The 19,837-nt window shown below is 58.9% G+C and overlaps 2 protein-coding genes across 2 annotated transcripts in view; one reads left to right on the top strand and one right to left on the bottom strand.

The window, feature by feature from the left end:
* The window catches only part of SEC22B (SEC22 homolog B, vesicle trafficking protein), a 293,305-nt gene that overhangs the window by 85,015 nt on the left and 188,453 nt on the right, over positions 1-19,837 (top strand). The gene's annotated exons all lie outside the window — the stretch shown is intronic.
* On the bottom strand, positions 8,506-12,295 carry CRIP1 (cysteine rich protein 1). Its single transcript, XM_054285945.1, has 5 exons — positions 12,227-12,295; positions 9,500-9,594; positions 9,350-9,407; positions 9,143-9,190; positions 8,506-8,815 (listed from the first exon to the last, which is right to left on the bottom strand). Exons 1-4 carry the CDS (start codon positions 12,264-12,266, stop codon positions 9,150-9,152), a joined length of 234 nt encoding a protein of 77 aa, XP_054141920.1. The 5' UTR covers positions 12,267-12,295; the 3' UTR covers positions 8,506-8,815; positions 9,143-9,149.

Genomic DNA, 19,837 nt, shown 5'->3' on the forward strand with positions numbered 1-19,837 from the left:
AGCGGGAGCGCCCTTCCGGGCCGCCCACCCGCGGCAGCGCCCCCTGGCCGCGGGGAGGGCGCACTGCGGGCGCGCCAGCCCTGCCTCTCGCCCTGGATGTGTCTGCAGCTCCCTGCATCTCCCTGGGTGTGTCTGCAACTCCCTGGATGTCCCTGCATCTCCCTGGATGTGTCTGCAACTCCCTGCATCTCCCTGGGTGTGTCTGCATCTCCCTGGATGTGTCTGCAACCTCCTGCATGTCCCTGCATCTCCCTGGATGTGTCTGCAACCCCCTGCATCTCCCTGGATGTGTCTGCAACCCCCTGCATGTCCCTGCATCTCCCTGGATGTGTCTGCATCTTCCTGCATCTCCCTGCACCGCCCTGCATCTCCCTGGTGTCCCTGCATCCCCCTGGATCTCTCTGCATCATCCTCCATCTCCTTGGATGTCCCTGCATGTCCCTGCACATTCCCTGCATGTCCCTGCACATCCGTGCATCACCCTGCATCTTCCTGGATGTCTCTGCATCTCCCTGCATATCCCTGGATGTCCCTGCATCGCCCTGGATCTCCCTGCACTTCCCTGGATGTCTCCGCACGTCCCTGCATCTCCCTGCATGTCCCTTCATGTCCCTGCATCTCCCTGCATGTCCCTGCACGTCCTTGGATGTCCCCGCACCTCCTCGCACCTGCCGGACCGCCGGTGGTCCCGACGCTCCCTCGGCCTGCGCTCATGCCTGGAGGCACAGGACGCTCCCGGGCTGTCACCCACGTGTGTCACCTCCCCGAGCCATGGACGCGCCTCCTGCCCCGGCAGAAAACACCCGGGAAGCCCTGCGAGCTCCCCCCACCCTTCCTGGCGGACAGAGCTGCTGCAAAAGCCGGCAGAGCTATGGCAAAAGCACAGCTCACTGCAGTCCGAACAGCTTGGGGACACGGGGAGCAGCGCTGGGCAGCAGCAGCAGCAACTCTGCGTTGTTCCTGCAATATCCCTGCGATATCCCTGCGATGTTCCTGCAATATCCCTGCGATATTCCTGCAATATCCCTGCGATATTCCAGCGATATTCCAGCGATATTCCAGCTATATCCCTGCGATATCCCTGCGATATTCCAGCGATATCCCTGCAATATCCCTGCGATATCCCTGCAATATCCCTGCAATATCTCTGCAATATCCCTGTGATATCCCTGTGATATTCCTGCGATATCCCTGCGATATTCCTGCCTGCCTCCTGCTCAGCGGGCCGTGCTGTGCCCAGCCCGGGTCCCCAGGCATTGAACCCCCGACATGAAGCAATCCCAGGGGTTAATCCTTGGGGGCCAGAGCTGCTCTGTGGGAGAAGCCTGAGCTCCTGAGAGAAGCACAGAACCAGAACCTGGCACGGAGATGGATTCCTGCTGTGGGTTAGCAGAGGGAGCACAGCTGGTCTGTGCCAGAGACACGGGTCTGCTCCGCCAGCGCCGCGGGGATCCTGCCTGTGCCTGGGCATGAGACCTGCTGGAAGCCCCCTCTGATGGTTTCTTGGCCAGTTCCCCAGCTCATAGCCCATTTAATGTGCTCACTGCGCATCTAGTGCGATGCCTTTACTTTTTTTTCCACCAGTATCTGAACAACATGAAACAACACGTGAAATTCCTTCCCGCTACAGAGCAGGCTCTTGCAGCCAAATGGCTGCCTGCAATGAGGAGAGAAATCACAGTGGTCCAAAGGGTCCTCCAGCCAACGTGAACTGTATTTGCACTCCTTCCCTCTGGTTGCTCCTCTCTGGCCTCCCACCCCTGTGCTGGGGAGCACAGTCCTTTCCAGTGGTGAGTGCTGCTTTAGAGCTCTCCCCATCCTGTGGATCCTGGCTCCTGCTCCAGCCAGCCCTGAAAGGACCCCTGGGTGTGAGTTATCCAGGCTTAAGGATTTTTTTAAATATCTTCTCTAGCAGCTGTTGTCTCACATCCTCCTTTCCTAATGGCCTGGAAAGCATTTTCCTTATCCCTTGTCCAGTTCTAGCTCAGCAATCTTTATCCACTTCTTTGCTCTCCTTCCTTACAGGCTTGGCATTTCCACATGGTTCCTTGCCTTTGGCTTCCAACAGCCCATAAAGTCCCTTTTTATTGCCCAGAGCCTTATCGAACCGGGACAATCCTGTGCTGTCTTTGGCACCCTTCTTGGCTTTCCATGCCTTGCTGCTATCGGGCGCTGTCTCCTCCCTCCATGACACATCGCTTGTCTATTTTCCCGTCCCTGCTGCAGTCTCCAGGCAGGAGGACCTTCAGCTGCAGCCAATTTCCTGTGTTTTCTTGACCACTCCATAAACCCAGCTCAAAGCTTTCCCTGTCCCCACACACATTCCTCCGTCTAGGCCTTTCCTCCCCAGGGCAGCTGCCGAGACAAGGGCTCTCCTGCACGGCCCAGTGCACGCACAGGGAGTGGTTTTGTCCATCACCCCTCCTGTGGGCTCCTGTCCCCCAGCCAACATCACACTCAGCAGCTGGGATTCACACCGAGAGCCCCGTGCCACCCTCCATCCCGCTGGCCAAACCAGCCCCAGCACAGGGCTGGCGCTATGCTGGCCAGCGTGCCCCTTGTGCCATGGCTCCCGCGGCACGCAGCCCCGTGGGCACAGCTGACACAGGGCATTGGTGCTGTGCAGGGCTGGCACCAGGCCACAGGCGGGTTGGAGGCCAGGTAGAGCATCCCAGGCTCCCAGCAGCCCAGCAGCACAGCGGGTGCTCGCTGCCGGCCCGCCAGGCCCCACTTATCTGCACTGCCTGGGCCATGCTCCAGCGTGGGAGAGGCCCAAGGGAAGGCAATTTCCTGCTGCAGACATGGACCCTGCGCTGTGGACAGGCGATGGAGGTGACAGTGTGACAGCCCCAGCGTGCTGTGGCGATGGCACCCTGCTGGCAGTGGAGCCCCGCTCATCCAGGCCGCCCTCACTCCCCTCTCCCAGGCAATAGCATTCTGGCAGATGGAAACCAGCCATGGCTGACATCAGCACATTACCCTGATGTCATCGTGGAGGTTGGAAGCCCCCAGGACCCTCTCTACAGAAAGGAAGCAGGACAGAGCTGGCTTTTCTGCTGGTCCCTGGCTCCCAGGCACTGAGGCAGATTCAGGGTGAGCATGGCAGTAGGGACAACAATGGCAAGGGAAAGTCCAGGCACGTACTGAGTAGCCAGGGATGCTTTAGCTGGGAGAGGCCACTGGACTTTGCCCTCTCTGGGTTCCCAGGCCCGTGTGGTGCCACACAGCCCCACAGCCGCCCATTTCAGTGCCATGTGTCAGCCGCGGCCATTGTGGTGCCGGGTGACTCAGTGGGGCCGAGGGCCCTGTTAGCAGCCGTGCCATGGCAACTCGCCACACACACGGCCCTGCTGCGTGCACAGGGCTGCCTGAGGTGGTGATGGCTCCTGTCCCATTGCCTCATGCTGATTGTATGCGATAGCAGCCATCCCTGCCCGCTCCCTGATGTCACCTCAGTCTGCTCTGCCAAGGGCAAGGTGGGAGCTCTCCTCCTGCAAAAACAACTTCTTTGGTCTTTTGGGGTTTTGTTCTTAATGCTTTTATCCCCGTGAAGGCGTGGGCGGGAGCCAGCCTGTCTCCTGGCCAGGCCCCCAAGCCAGGCATCAGCGCTTCCCACGCTCCGCCGCCAGCTCGGGTGGCCAGAGTTCCTCACTTCTCTCCTTCCCCTCTCCTTTCCCTCTCCTTCCTGCAGTGGTATCTGCTGAGCAGCTGTCAGAGCAGAGCACAGCTTCCCTCCCTGCCTGCTCCAGGGAGGCCTTGGGTGGCCAGAGCGTTTCACACCCTGAGCAGGTCTGCCTGACCTGTACCACTTTCCCCTGCGAACATTTCCAGCTCCTTCCCCGTGCCCTCCTGGCCCTTTCATACACACTTGCTCTTCCCCCACTGGGACATCAGGTTAAGCAGAGTGGGCCAAGGCATGACCTGGCAGCATGGCCATGGTGCTGGCAGAAAGGAGCCAAGCGAGCACAGGGCTGTGGACACACATTGCCTGCATTGATGGGCTGCAGCAATGCTGCCATGACCCTACAAATGCTCTGGTGCAGCTTTTCCTGTACCAGAAGGAAGGCAGGCAGTCAGCAGCAGGCCTGTGTGTGGGCTGTAGCACCAAAATTCAAGGTCAGCTCCCTGCAGTTGGATGGTTAAGTAAGGTGTTAGTGTTTCAGGCCCTCTGATGCAGGACTTTCAGTATGATAAGTGAATTGGGAACAATTAGAAAGGAGGTCTGAGGTCACGGCAACTCTCTTCTTGGGAGTTTCAGCCTTTTTACTCTAATAGCCAAGTTCCTCTGCACAGAGGGAAACTCCCTGTGATCTCCTCCCCCAGCGTCTTTAACATAAGTCTCACCAAAAGAAGGCAGAGGCTTCAGTGAGAAGAAGTCCTTGCACCCTTCCCTCCTGGAAACTCTCTCTCTTTTGTTGAAAATAACACAAGAGGTGTGAAAGTAAAATTCAGCTCTAGGCGCTTGATGTCAACCTTTCTGCTTCCACTCCCTGCTAGGCAAGCCACCCAGGACCTGATAAACACCCCAAGGCTTTCTGCACCCAGCTGCTCTCCAGCACAGGATCACCAGCAGCAGGAAGGGGTGAGAGTAGAGCAGCCTGTGCCCTCCTCTCCTTGCTCCCTAGCTAGACCTCAGGTTCCAGTGCCTCAGTTCAGGGTCCCATTCACTTCTTGTTACACCCCTGGCTGTCATACCCAGAGTCCCTCTGCCTTCAGTATTGTCAATGTTTGCTGGAGGTCTTGTTCCCCATCAGGAAGAAGGTTTGACTCCCCCTTTTTCACCTCTGCAGAGCTGTTTCCGTTGCTGAGATGGGGGTTCCCCAAACCACTGCTTTGCAGCTCTGGATGGGAAGTCCCATCTCTCCCCACAGAGTTCCTGCTGCCTGACATCCGCTGCACGGCCCCTCTTACCACACTGTCTGCATAAGAGGGCAGATTTCTGAGGCATTAGGTCATGGGCAGACACTTTTTTGACCAAAAAGATATCAGAGCTCTTTGAGCTTAACACAAATCAGCCTTAAAAATCCCCGAAGCAGGGGTGCACTGGATACCACCCAGCTCCAGCCCGGCTTCATTGCCATGAGCTCTGCACAGCACAGAGCAGGAAGCTCCTGCAGCCACAGCCCCTGTGCCACTCTCCCCCAGCCAGAGGCTGCACAAACCACCTCAAGGGAAGTGGTAGAAATGTCACCTCAGTGCCCCACCAGTGCTGGCAGGAGAGGGTGAGCAGCCCCATTGGTGCCCCAGCCAGGCAGTGCTGACCCAGGCACCCAGCACATGTTAGTCCAGATGTGACCTGAGGGCTGCAGCCACACTGCCAGAACACAGCCCTGCCCAGGGGCTGAGCCTGCTGCCCTCCTTAGCATGACCCTGAGGAGAACTCTGCTGCAGGGCTTCCAGCCTGAGCTACCTCCCTTGCCAGCTGCAGGCACAGGGAAACATCTGTCCCCTGCTTCAGATGAAGGTCTGTCAGTCTGTGCTGAGAGGAGGACACAGGTCAGGCCACCCTCACTGGCCACTCCTGGCTGCCTGCACTGTGCCCCCACAGCTGAAGGGCCCCCCAGCCCTCTTTCTTCTCCCCTCTCCTTTTCTCTTCTGTACAGAAAGTCACAAAGCTGGGACGGGGAGCAGCAGCAGTTAAGTTTCTAAACCATCCTGTTTTCTGTCTTTGCCAAAATCTCTTCTGCTTCCCTACCCAGGGCGTTGGGGCTCGCCCACACCCAGCTGCCAGAGGAACTCTGATGTTGTTTGTTTTTTTGTCACAGTGATGAAGTGTTTATAGCAACTATCACTCCACAGCCCACAGACTGATCTCAGCCCAAGCTTAGGAAATAACGGCAGAGGAAGCACGGCCCCTTTCCTCAGAGTCACCAACGGTGGCATTTCGGGTCACCAAAGCAGCGAAGTTTTGTGCTGGGCATCACCATGCTGTAAATCACCCAACAACTTTTGCTGTCCCAGATGGGCAGGAAGCTGGGATTTGCCCTCAGCATCTTGCTCTCCTTGCTGCAGGAGCAGCACAGCCAGGGCATCACCACACTGGGAGGGAAGGGACTGTTCCTGCCTGCCCCAAGCACTTGCCAAGGCTCAGAACCAAAAGCATCACAGATGAGAGGCGCTGGAAACCACACTGCTGCCTGTCTGTGCAGTCACACTCAGGCCTCAGAGATTTAGTGTTCAAAAGGAGAAAGGATTGTGTCTGCTGACAGCCCACCTCCCCGGCGCGCCGGCCGTGCCGAGCCTCACTGAGCATCCAGGGGGGAGCCGTGGGTTTCCCATCAAATGAGATACAGCTGTTCCTGCTTCCTCTCCAGAGGCCAAAGTGAGTTTTTGAAAAAATCAATTTCTCATATATTTTCTTTGACCAAGGCTCCTTGTGGATGTGGCCTGTGCCTGAACTGCCCAACCTCACAGCCCTGAGGCTGGATCAGGCAGAGAGTGTGGCTTGTACAAGCACGGCTCTTGGAAAAGAATATCCCACCAGAAAGTCCTGAGGCTAAAAACCATCTCAGTGGGAGCTCTTACTGCGGGGCAAGCAGAAAAACAGGACTCTAAGAAGGAGATTTTGGCAATCCATGCCAAGGAGCTGGTCCCCAGCCCATATTTGAGGGACCCCTGTTTTTTAATGCACACATATATTCCCCTCTGCAGCACAGAGTGAGGCACCCGCAGGATCAGGCTTAGCTGCAGCTGCACAGGCCTGGCACAGCTCAGTTCCTGCATCCCTGCGTGCACCCGGGACAGGGAGAGATGTCCCCAGGCACCACAAGTACTCTGCAAATCCATGGCCAGGGACAGAAGCAAAAGGGAGCCCTGGGCAGCACACACTGCAAACAGCAACACACAGCAAACAGCAGAACACTGCCTCCTGCCTCAGCTGCAGCCACTGCCCCTGAAAAGGGCTGGATCAGCCCAGGCTGCCCCTGTGCAGGCCCTGCTTTTCCATGCCTTCCACTCGTTCCTTCCTCATCCCTGCTGGCCTGGCCCCTTGGACTTGGAATAAGCTGCTTCTGAAATTTTAGTGCAGGGCCCTGCTGGGAAGGACCCTGAGCCAAATCCATGGGTCCTTTGCCCAGCTGGACACACTTATGCAACCCTGAGCATGACAGGGATTGTGTTTGCCATTGCTTTAAATGCCTGAGGGAAAACACTATCTCAGTGGCACCGCCAGGCTGCTGAGATCCTATCACTAGTTTCCTTTGAAGCTCAGCTGGCAGGGAAAGCCATGTCCCAGTGCCCAGAGGCAGGCTGGCAGAGAGGGACAGGGTGTGGATGGCCAGGAGCCACGGGTCCATGGGTGCTGGCACACTTGGGATGCTGCTGGCACCCCCGGGATGCTGCTGGCACCCCTGGGATGCTGTTGGCACCCCCGGAGGCTGCTGGCACCCCAGGATGCTGCTGGCACCCCTGGGATGCTGCTGGCACTCCCGAGAGGCTGTGGGCACCCCCGGGATGCTGCTGGCACCCTTGGGATGCTGCTGGCACCCCTGGGATGCTGCTGGCACCCCAGGATGCTGCTGGCACCCCTGGGATGCTGCTGGCACTCCCGAGAGGCTGTGAGCACCCCCGGGATGCTGCTGGCACCCTTGGGATGCTGCTGGCACCCCTGGGATGCTGTTGGCACCCCCGGGAGGCTGCTGGCAAAGGCAGCAGTGGGAGCAGGAGGTCCCCATGAGCCCTGGCTGCTGGGAAGCCTGATGACACCGAGCAGCAATAGCCAGGGTTTGCCTTTGACACAGACTCCTGTGTTTGTTGTGCTGTCAGGGTGGGAGGCGAGGCAGCGCCTTGCAGCATCAAGCAAGTTTTAATTGGAAGTTTTAAGATGCTTATCAGATCAGGCTGCTTCTGACACCAAGGATTTTGACACTGGACATGTGTCTCTAAGCCCTGAGGGTTTTGGCCAAGTCCCAGGAAGGCTGATGTCACAGTAAAATGCAGAGCAGCCTCTAAGGAAATGCATGCATAAGCTGTAGACAAAAATATCCCAGTGGGTGATGAGATATCTCTGAATATGTAAATGCAGTTGTTCAGGTTAGGGAAAGACATGGTTAAGAAATCATTTTAGAAACATTCCTCAAGCTGACATCTTTGACATCTGTCAGTGCCGTGTTTCCAGGAGGGCAAAACCATTGAAAGAAGAAAGAACAAAGCTCTGGAGCCAGCTCCTGCTTTCTAACGGCACAGCTCTGCTGTCCCTGCCGGGGGAGGCTGGCTCTGCCTCAGCAGTAACCTCCTGCTTCCCTTGGCCTTTTCAGGTGGCTGCTCAGATCAGGAGCAGCAAATACCAGGTTGTCCTGATGTGACAGTCATTCCCCTCCCAGCAAGACACCTCTGTGCCCCAGCTGAGGGCACGTGGGGCCACCACACAGCGTGGGCCTCAATCCAAAGGCCAGGGGCATCAAGCAGGCGGCAAGCACTTCACAAGCGGGTCCCGTGGGACTCCCATTACAGAGAACACAGCTGCTACAGGAGGGAAGCATCTTTTCATTTATTAAAGACTGAGAATACAACTGTGGCCCAGCCACGAGAGCTGGATGCCTGAAGCAGAGCTAGGTTTGGGCTGGAAGGGCGTGGTCTCCTCTCCAGGCAGCCTTCAGCAATTTCAGCCAAATTTCCTACCCGGCAGGGCAACCCAACGTCCCCACCCTGGCTGCACTCCATCTGGAGCACAGCCTCTCTCCACACCAGCCCAGCCTTGGTTACTTATTGCTTTGAACGTGCTAGTCTAGTACAGGGTGAATTAAAAACAAAAATGCATCTGCTGTGGTGTGTTTGTGCTGTCCTCAGGTTGTGCTGGGAACCCTGGACGTCAGACCTGGAGAGGGATGGAAGAGAGGAGTGGATGAAGTCAGGCTGGGCTGGGAGCAGAGATATCCCAGGGACAGCAGTGCTCCAGGACAGATCCCGGCTTTGCCAAGGGGTCACCAAGCAATAGCCTTTGGCACCCGGAGCTGGTGCTGCCAGTCAGCTGGGGCTGGAGGAGAGGGGCAGCTGGCACCCAGGTCCTGAGCCCCGGTGTAAGGGCTGGGAGTCACAGCCAGCCCAGAGGGATGCTGTGGCAGGCCTGCCTTCCCCACTGGCCTGAGGGAGGACATACTCATGGAGCCAGAGACAGGAGGGGAGCTCCGAAGGAAGGACCAACCTGAGGCTTATTTGAACGTGTGGCTCTCAGCTCCTCCCCGGCCGAACCCTGGAAGAGACAGAGCGGGGTCAGCACTGCCATGGCAGGGTGAGCACATGAGGCTGGAGCTGGCCAGGAGACAGCAGCCCTGAGCCAGACAGGAGCCCTGAGCCAGACAGGAGCCCCGAGCCCCCTGACTCCCTCCACAACCCCACCACAGGCACCCACCTTTGGGCCCGAACAAGGCAGCGTAGCAGGGGTGGTTGCAGTAGGGTTTGCCATCGTGCTGCAGGGAGAGAGAAAGAGCGTCAGCCCCACCTCTGCTTGTCCCAGCCCCCAGGTGCAGCAAACCCAGAGCTGCTGGGCAGCAAACCTCACCTCTGCATGGCCTCCAGACGTCAGGGTCTTGTTACACTTCTCACATCTCAAGCAGGGCCGGTGCCAGTCCTTCCCCAGAGAAGTCACCTTCTCGGCTGCCATGGGAAGGAAAGGAGGTGGGTGAGTTCAGGCACTGAACAGGCACAAGTTAGTTTTGGCAGACTGGCTGCCTTGCTGTCAGCCCTAGGGAGGACATTCTTGGGCATTTTCTCAAGTCTGTCAGTCCAGCACAGAGGGCACTGTGCTCAGACCCAAGTGTGCACATGCAGGAACGCGGATCTGCAGCAGTGGTGCCACACCCAGGGTGAGCAGGGCTGCATCCATGAGGATGGACTGGCTTCTACCCCATCTTCCAAAGACCTGAGGACCTCCCTCCTTCCAACATCAGCCTGCAAGGGGATTAATTCCTCCCCAGAGAGCTGGAGCCCAAGAAATCACTAGAGCTGGCAGGGGTGAAAGGGGATGCTGTCAAGGACTGGGGAGGCAAAGCCATTGCCACACCCTGCCAACACAAACCAGTCCCTTTCAGCCACAGCTCAGATTCTGCTGGCACCATGGCAAACCAGAGCAGAGCTGGAGCCTGGCAGGGGTTCAGGCAGCCATGGGAGGGACAGCATGGGAGCCAGGACATGTTTGTGGAGAGAGGGGGGAGCACAGGGGGCCTTTTAATTGGAGCACAGCGGGGGAGAAGGGTATTTTCTGCAGGCATGTGTGCTCTTCATGTTGGCAGCCGAGCTCCTGGGAATTTATTAAGTGATTAAACAGAGCTGTCCACAGGAATCATGTCAAAGCCAGGTCTGAACACTGTCCCCATGCCTGCAAATGGGACCAAGCCAGTGTGGGTAGTGCATGCCCTGGCGGGGCCTGGGCAGCCTGAAGCACCTTTTGCAGTCCAAATATGTCCACAACAGCCTGTGCAAGGAGCAAGCTGGTGGCTGCAGAGGTGGCAGTGGGGGCAGTGCCCAAATGTCACAAGGCAGCCCTGCTGCCATTCCCCAGTGGCACAAAGGGCCCCCTGTGCCTGCAGCCTGGCAGCAGCAAGTGTCCTCCCCCGGGTGCCCCCAGGAGCCTGAGCCTGGCCCGAGGCAGGACCCTCCTGTCGCTGCAAGGTTTCTGCAAGGAGCACAGCCTCTCCCCCTCCTGCACATGCATTTGCACCAGCACTTGGGCAGGAGCTCTGCTAAGGCTCCTTACAACACTCAGGCATGAAGGCAAAACTCCTGCAAACCCTATCCCTGGTCCTCAGCATCACCTCCTCCCCAGCCCTGCTCTCTACAGACACGATTTAGCCCAGAGCAGCCTGAGGCACGCCCAAGCAGGACCGCCAGGCTCCAAAGCCTCAGGGTGCCCCAGAGCCAGGCTTGCTGTGCCTCCTCTGCCAGCGCTCTGGATAATCTGCAGGCACAGAAATCACGCATCCAGCTTGGTCCTCCAACAGCTTTTGAACCCTCCTCAGCCTCTCATCAGCAGAGACATTTCGTAATAAATGCAAGCATGATAAGTGCAAGGTCGAACTCCTCCTTGGTCAAACGGTGCCGTCCCAGCTGCTCCATGGCCACACCTGCAGGCACAGCAAACCCAGCTCTGGCTGACTGACCCGCACCAAGGGAAGGCACACGCTGCCACCAGTGCCTCCTGATATCTGATATCAAGCCACAAACTCCATCGTGCCTGAACCACTGTCCCAAAGCCTGGCTGTGAGCAGTGAGTTCAGGGCAAGGCAGCGCTGCCCAGCAGGAACCACAGCCCAGCAGCTCTCTGGGCAGTGCCCACGCCAGCCCCAGCACAGCTCCCCAGGGTGGGCATCCCTGACACACACACAGAGAGCAGCTCCTGTGTTTGAGCCTCCAGCTCCTTGGCTGAGCACAAGTAGTTGGGGCACAGGCACAAGCAGAGCAGAAATAAAGCAGAGGAAGAAGTCAGTGATGGCACCTGGGTTCCAGATCCCTCATCTTGAGTAAATCAGAGAGCAGGGAGCGTCTCTAAGCTGCTCCCAGCGAACCCCCTCGAGTTCAGCTATGCCAGACAAGTGGAGAGGTCTGGCAGAGGAACCTGCCCCTTCCCAAAGCTGATAGCAAAGTGAGAAGCTCAAACCCCACAAACCCTCAGACAGGACAGCAGGTCCATGGCCCCAGAAGGGGCAGGAGCTTTGGGGCCCCAGTTTGGAGGGAAGACATCTGTGGGAAGCCCAGCAGCAGACAGCAGCCCAACAAGGCTCACACCTACCCTGCAACAGCAGCTTAAAAATAGCACCCAGAGGTGTCATCCTGCTGTGCTCAACCACACAGAGCAACGTGTGGGCGACCCACTGACCCAGGCACTTGCCCCAAGGCACGATTTGCCATTGGGAAGGTGCTCGCTTCACCTGCCCAGGCTTTCAGAGCAGCGGGCTTTACCAGCCGGCCCTTTGGGCTCCAGAGCGGCTCAGGGCTGCGGGCTGTGCTGGGGAGGAAGTGGGGCTGGGCTCCCTTCTGCTCTGGAAGCACCCAGAGCACCTCTGCAGCCAGGCATCTCCTTGGGGTGCATCCACAGGATCCCCCACCCGGGGCACCCCGGGGACCCAAAGCGCAGGGCTGAGCGGTTCTGGGATACCCCAGGAATCTGCAGAGCTGGGCTGCGCAGCACGGGGGCCAGAAGCCGGGGCGCCCAGAGGGTGCCCAGCCTGGCATCGGTGCCCGGCAGGTGCCCCGAGGCGGGGACGGCTGGGACGGGGCAGGAAGCCCTTACCGAAGTAGACCTCCTTCTGGCAGCGGGGGCACTTGGGCATGCTGTCGGCTCGGCTGGGCTCGGGGCTCCGCTCGCACCGCCTGTGGGATGCTCCACGCCGGCCCCGCCGAAGTCACTGCTCGCCAGCCCCGCCCCGCCCCGCCCAGATGTGCGCCCCGCCCCGCCCAGATGTGCACCCCGCCCGCAGCTGGAGGGGACAGCCCGGGGCGCGGCCCTGCGAGGACTCCCGAGGCGGGGTCCTGCGCCCCATCCACCCCTTGCCCCTGCACCCCTCCAGCTGCACGTCCTTTGCAGGGCACAGCCCCACAGCCCCACAGCCCTACAGCCCCACAGCCCTTTGCAGGGCACAGCCCCACAGCCCCACAGCCCTACAGCCCCACAGCCCCACAGCCCTTTGCAGGGCACAGCCCCACAGCCCCACAGCCCTACAGCCCCACAGCCCTTTGCAGGGCACATCCCCACAGCCCTTTGCAGGGCACAGCCCCACAGCCCCACAGCCCTACAGCCCCACAGCCCTTTGCAGGGCACAGCCCCACAGCCCCACAGCCCTTTGCAGGGCACAGCCCCACAGCCCTGGCACCCCGAGCCCCGCTGCCCCCAGACCCAGCCCTGTCCCTCCGCACCCCGGCCCTGCCCACGCGTGGGCTGCGGGGGGAGCCCCGCTCCGAGAGGGAGCTGTGGTTGGCATCTCTCATTAACGAATTAACCCCACTCCCAGACAGAGATTCACGGGGTGCTGCCCACCCGAGCTTGCCCCCTCCCAAGGGAGTGTAAAAGTGGAGCCTCAGGCAGGGTCTCCTGCCCATGGGGAATTTTGGGGTGCGGGGTGAAGCGGGCGGGAGCTTCAGGACTGTAACCCCGCTCCTGCAGGACATTGGGAATGGCGTGGGTGCGGCACTGTGGAGAGCCAGCCCAGCTGTGTCACCGACTTTGTCATTTTATTAGGAGGGAGGACTTGTTGTTCCTTTGTGCTTGGCTGTGAAGGAAATGAAAAGCCTATCCAAAGGTCTGTTTTGTATGAAACAATCCTCCCCAGGGCACGTTGCTGTGCTGGAAAGGTCACGAGGGCTTGTGAAAGCCAGCGCCAGGACGCCTAGTGACTGCCTCCCGAAACGCGAGGCATCCCTCCCGCCACAAACGGGGCCCTGCTGACACCGGATCCACCCGTGGGTGCAGGAGAGAGGCGGCAAGCTGTGCCCAGAGGCGAAGTTCGTGTTCAGCTGGGACTGCTTTAGGAGCCAGCCTGGCTCCAGGAGCCAGCACAATGCCCCTGCTGATGGTGCCTGCTGCTGCTGCTGCTGTTCCTGGCCTGTGAGCCCACAGGTGGCAGCCCCACTGCAGGCTGGGGGCACCATCCTGCCCCAAGGGCAGCGCTGGGCAGGGCAGGGCGGGCAGGATGTCACCGGGAGCAGTGAGGCGTGAGGCCTGAGTCATGCTGAGATGCTGAGACGGTGTCTTACAGTGTGGGAGGGGAGGCAGAGTGTCCTGCAAGGGCTTCCACCCTGCCTCCTCCCCATTCTCCCTGCCCTGAGGCACCAGTACATGCTGGCACCCGTATGTCAGCCACATCACATCCCCCTGTACCCAGACACAGCACTCAGTGAGCACCCGGCTGGGTTACCCGGCCAGGAAGGCCAGGACTCTTCCCCCACCCTGGTGAAACACAGGGGACAAGAGATGTCCTCTCCCCCCTCTGGTGGCCCTGCTCCCCCTCCTAGATGGTGCCAGGCTGCTTTGGGGCCATTTTCTGCCTCGGGCAGATGCCTTCAGCTGCAATCCCTTTTAAGGCAGGTTTTGTGCAGGCCAGCAGCTGAAAACTGCCCTCCTGCAAGTCCCTCCAGCTGGCCAGCCCTGTGGCCAGTCCCCATGGACCACTTGGCCCAGCTCCTCCTGTGTCAGGAATGCTCCCACCCCGGCTGGGGCAGCAGGTGCCTGTGCATGGCACCGCACAGCGAGTGACCTGGCTGGAGCACAGCCTGGCTGTCCCCTCCTCTCCGTGTCCCCAAGGACTCTCTGGAGATTGTTCTGCTCACTCAGGAGAGCAGGCACAGGACGTGGGCCACTCTCACAAAGAAGGCATCACTGAGCCACACGATGCTCTCTGCCAAGCCTGCCTGCACAGGGCTGTGTGCCTGCTGGCCCCTCGTGGCTCTTGGCTGTCCTGGCTGGCCCTGCTGGGTTACCAGAACCCATGGACCTTGGGCTACACCCAGCCTGCTTCACCAGGAGTGAGCCAAAGCATGGAGCTGTGTGCCCTGCAAACCCACATGAATCCCAGCAGGCCCATCTCAGTGGGAAGGCTGCTGTGGGGCACAGCCCTGGATCCTGCACCCCATGGGAGCTGTGCCTGCACCCTGCCCACTGCTGTCCCCCTGATCTGGCAGAGGGCCCCAGCAGGGAGGGGGGAAGGGCTACAGGTGCTCCCAGAGCACAGCAGCATCTCAGGAGCCCATGGGATACAGCCTCTGGCCCACTTTACAGGGAGCAGGTCCATAAACACTTGGATTGCTGGTGTTCAAAACCCATCAGCGCTCTGTGATGGAGCAGTCCCACTGTGCTGGAGGGAGCTGGCTGGAAATGCTGCAGAGGCTGACATTTGGGAACACTGCTCCTTCTGCCATCCAGGGTCCCCCCAGGACACAAAACCGACTGTGTGGGAGCATTCCTGGAGTGGCAGTGAGCAGCAGCCAGCTCATCCCTCTTCATTGGGGCGCTGCCCATGGTGCCGTGCCTACGCATACAGACAAGGTCATGCAGTGGGCAGCTCCAGGGCTGGGCAGAGACAGCACCAGGGAGCAGCAGGAGAAGGGCAGGGGTGGTATTTTCAGCAAAGCCAGGTCCCACCCAAAGCATCATTTCAAATCAAGGTTCATAGCCTGACAGGGAAACAACCCAGCCAGCGCCAAGGAGAGCAGTCTCTTCAGGAAAGCACAGCTTTATCTTATCTGCAGACCTTGTTCCAGCTAATTTAACCATTAGACTGAGCATGCCTCAGCTGTCAATGCCCTCTGATAGGAATCTGTGGGTGAGGCTCTATCCTGAAGCATCAGGCGCCAGCGCTCCCCGATGGCATGGCAACAGCCCTGGAAAACCTGGTCTGTCTCATCTGTTTGTTTGGGTGGTGTTGTTATGGCCAGGGCTATCCCCTCCCTTGGCAAGAGCCAGCACCAGCTCCCCAGCTCCATCTGTGCCCTATTTTGTGAAAGGTCCCTCCAGCCCCCAAGAGTTTCTTGGGCTCCCAGGGCAGAGCTGCGAGTCAAAAGCTCCTGGGTGTGCCAGAGCTGCCTGCCCAAGTATCTCCCTCAAGCATCTTGGCCACTGGTGACTGCTGCACTAACAACTGGGAAAGCCACTGGCATTTTTGCAGGCAGGGCAGTGACATAAGCCAATTTGGGTTTGTTTTGCTAACACAGCAAGAAAAAGCCAGCTATATCCATGTAGCAAACCAATCCATCTGCCCAGGCAGCCGCTGCAGGCTCCCCCTCCTGCCCCACCTTGCTGCAGTGGGGTGGGGGCTCCCACAGTTCTCACAGCCCCCAGCAGCCTTGCAAAGAGGGGAGAGGGTGCACCAGTGAGGGGTGACCCAGGGACCAGTGACACCTCGGTCCAGCATTGTCCCAGCACCCTCACAACTGCGAGTCCTGCAAAATCTCCCTCCCTGGCCACGCTTCAGCCCACTCTTGCGCATGTCAAAGGCCCTCTCAGCCATTTATTTGTTGTAAAATATGCACCACACAACCCAGCGTGGAACTCTAATTTGACAAGAAAATTATAGGGTGGCTTAAAACAAGCCTGGCAGAAGCTGGGGGAGCTGCCAGGCGCGTGATGCCACCAAGAGGAGCTCTCGGTGTGCCCTGCAATGGGGGCTGGCAGGCTCTGCCCCCGCTCCCCTCCATCCCCTCGGAGCTGCACACGGCTAATCCCATTACAGACAGACAGGAAAACAACGGCACCGAGGCGGCTGTCAGGGCAAATTACACCCGAAGGAAAACCTCTGGGATACATCTTCATGGAGCTGACAGGCAACCACTGCCTGGGAGGAGCTGTGGGCAGCAGGAAAGGCCTTGGGGGCTTGGGAAGGGGCTGGAAAGGGGCACTCTGCGGGTTTGTGGCACACACACCAGCACACCAGCACACTGCCACTGTGCTCTAAAGCCCCAAATGGCTTGAGCCTGTCAAATATGCTCGCTGCCACGCCAAAATCCGTGCTCTGTGCCCTTGGGGACACAGTGCAGAGCCGTCCTGCCTCGGGCACGGGCAATCACATGTCTGCTTCCAGCTGAGGCTGTAAAAACGCTTCCAGACCAGCTCAGGCTGCCCCCAGAGCCCCGTGTCAGGTCAGCTCTCACCCTCGGAGGCAGGGTGTGAATTATCACCACGGGGTTAAGGTTACACTGCACCAGCAATAACAAACACGGAGCTGCTCCCGCCTCAGCGCGGATGGAGCACGCAGGGCTGCCCAGTGGGGACAACAGGGACACGGTCAGCTTCCATCCCTGGGACAAAAGGGTGTGGCAGCCCTTGTCCGCCTTTCCAACCCTGCCTAGATGTGGAAAATCTCCTCCAATTCCACCCAGGCTCCCTGAGTCTTCCTGAGTACCGTCTGGCCAAAGTCTCCGCTGCCATCTGCTCTTTTCTGCAAGTTTCCATTAGTGGCAGCCCAAGGAAACCTCCTGGCTAAATCCTGCTGGGGGAGGATTTGGTACATTTTCCTGGCATGGCCTGCCTGTTTCTATTGTGGCTATCAAATAGGGCCAGGATTGTCAAGGAAGCAAAGTCTGCTGCTTTGGAAAGCTGCCCAGCGTCCAGGAGGGGTTTTCTCTGCCTGCCAGGGAGATGCACATGGGTGCTGGGGCTGGCAGGGACTGTGGACAGCACTCAGGGGCTGCTCTCAGGGGATCTGTGCCAGGGATCACCTCCCCAGCCTCCCTGGCAGCACCATTTGCCCTGGCTGGCTCCAGACTGTTGATGCCACACCTTTTATTCCTGGTTAAAAATTCACTGTAGGTGAGGCAAAGGGGTGCAGAAGTGTTTGCTCTCTCTGTGAGCACGCAGCCCGGCGTGGTCACGCCGTGGCAGTGGAGCAGGAAGGTGAAAAGGATGTGATTACTGTGCTCTGACATCCCCAGGCACGACAGAGGGCCAGGCCAGAGCAGGAGAGAGGAGGAGTCACAGGTTTGCTCACATTAGCAGCCTGCACTCCTCCATCCCAGCACAGGTATTGCTCCCCCAGCAGCCTGCCCCTGGGCACTCCAGGAGCCCCCTGAGCTCCCAGGATGGTTCCCAGCTGCTCACCCTGCTGAAAACCTAAGGGCTGATGCAGAGCTCCGCCTGCATCCTGGGGTGTTCCCTCTGGTGAGGGGGAGCCAGCAGCACCCTCAGGGGCCACAGCCAGAGCCTGCTCCTGCAGCTCTCCCTGTGTGACACTGCAGGGCGCTCACAGGGGATTTACAGCCCAAGTCCTTCTCCTATGCTTGGTTTTGTGCCATTCCTTCTTCTTCATCCCTGCCTGCCCACCCACACCCTCTCCAGTATTTACACCCATTCTTCACCCTCCCACTGGGACCAGGCCAAAGCTCAGGAGAGCCCCTGTGCTGGCTCCAGGGAGCAGCTGAGGCAGCTCTGGGCCGTGTGGAAATGAGCTGTGCTTACTGGGTCACTTTCAATATCCCATCATCTTCCAGCACTCCATCCCTTTTGGCTCCTGTTTATTGACTTCCCAGCAAATGCTTTCAATCTGTCTGGCTTCCCTGCCTGGCTGTGCTGCTCTGGGCCCCGGTGTCCCTGAGCCATCCTGTCCTGCTGTCTCTGGCCCCTGGTGTCCCCAAGCCATCCTGTCTGTCCTGCTGTGTCCCTGCATCCCAGGAGCCCTCCACACCCTGATGGCTGCATCCCCTTCCCTCATGGACTGGCTCAGGTGTACCCAGGGCTGCCCGTGTCATTCCCACCCCTACCAGCTCCTTTCCTGCTGTTTCCCATTGTGCTGTGCCTCTCTGAGAGCAGCCTTTGTGCGCTCTCCATCCCTTTTCTGGGCCATGAAGGATGGCAAAAGCTGTGCAGCCCCGTTTCTGGTGGCACAGGCACCCTCAGCCTTGTGTTGAGAAGCGTCAGGAGGTGACAATCCTGCTCCTCCTGCAGCCTGGGGACACCCAGGCTGGCACACATCACCCACACTGCCCTCAGAATAGTTTGACCAGGAAACCTGGGAGCCAGCAAGTGAAATGGCCCAGGACAAATTCACAGGGCTTGGGGGATTTCCAAGCAAAGCTGCATCCACTTTGTTCTCTATTTTCATCCGTACCCTGGAGAGCTTGTCTGTAATCACCAGGGCCCTGTAACTTTTTTATCCCACTAGCAAGTCCAAGCTGAAAAAAAAATAAAATATTTGACATCCCTGAGGGGAAGGATGTTTTCCAAGCCTCAAGTAAAGGAGCACTTTAAGCTCACATAGGCCTCCCAAAAATAAATACAAAAATGCATCAAGGATCAGAGGCCAGAGCTGCCTTCCCTGCTTGAGCAAAGTGCCACCCTGCTGTGTGTGTGCCCTGCTCCCCACAGTGACCCATGAGCACAGGGACAGCCCCAGCCCCTCAGCACACACAGATAATCCCATATAGACCCCAAAGCCTTCCTACAGCCTTCAGGATCCTGCTCTCAACACCCACCCTGGGGGTACCTGCTGTACCTGGGGACACTTTGCGTCCCTCCACCTACCTGAGGGTGGGGACATTGCCCACCCAGAGCCCGAGCAGCCAGGCTGTGCCCTGTGCCATAGCAGGATGCTGTGATACTTGCAGGCTTCCCAGCACTCCGTGGGGCAGCAGAGCTGAATTTGGTCTATTTTTGATTTCATTGCATTCCTTCAGCAACACTCTCATGGGGAAAAGAAAATGTAAGGATTAAAAATAATTTTAAAAAATTAAAAAAAAAAAAAGGAAGAGAAAGGAATCAAGGGGAAAGCCAGCCCATGGTGGGATCCTGCTGGCATGGCCACAGGCTAGCAGAGAGGCTGGCTTATTAAGCTCGTTAATTAATGATGGGAAGTAAGAGTTGCAAGGGGAGATGGATTGGTGCCGAGGGCGCTGCTGGCAGCTCTGCTGGGCCCGGAGGAGCGATGGGCACCCCCAGCTCCGCACCGCTGCAGCTGCACGGGACAAACTCGGCAAATTGCGGCAGCGAGGGCCGAGCTGCGGGTCAGGGGAGGAGCCGAGAGCGCCACCGCTCTGATTTACACCGCAGCCTTGTCCCCAAAGCATGCCGGGGTCAGGGCTCCATGGAAACCGCACCAAAACACGAACGCACTGAGCCGTTCCCGAGCCGGGAGCTGCGCTCAGAGCCCTCCGTGCCTGGGAAAGGGCTCCGTGCCCTGGGATCGCTGCCAGCAGGGAAAAGCCGCTGCTCCCGCGGGCCCCGTCTCGCAGCTGTGCCCACTGCATGTCCCAGCTGTGCCCGCTGCAATCCCCAGCTGTGCCCGCTGCAATCCCCAGCTGTGCCCGCTGTATTGCCCAGCTGTGCCCGCTGCATGTCCCAGCTGTGCCCGCTGCAATTCCCAGCTGTGCCCGCTGTATTGCCCAGCTGTGCCCGCTGCATGTCCCGGCTGTGCCCACTGCA

This window comes from Melozone crissalis, unplaced genomic scaffold (genome assembly GCF_028551555.1).
Source record: "Melozone crissalis strain CALT ecotype California unplaced genomic scaffold, PUWL_Pcris_2 ptg000045l_1, whole genome shotgun sequence".
In the NCBI taxonomy this organism is placed as follows: domain Eukaryota; kingdom Metazoa; phylum Chordata; class Aves; order Passeriformes; family Passerellidae; genus Melozone; species Melozone crissalis.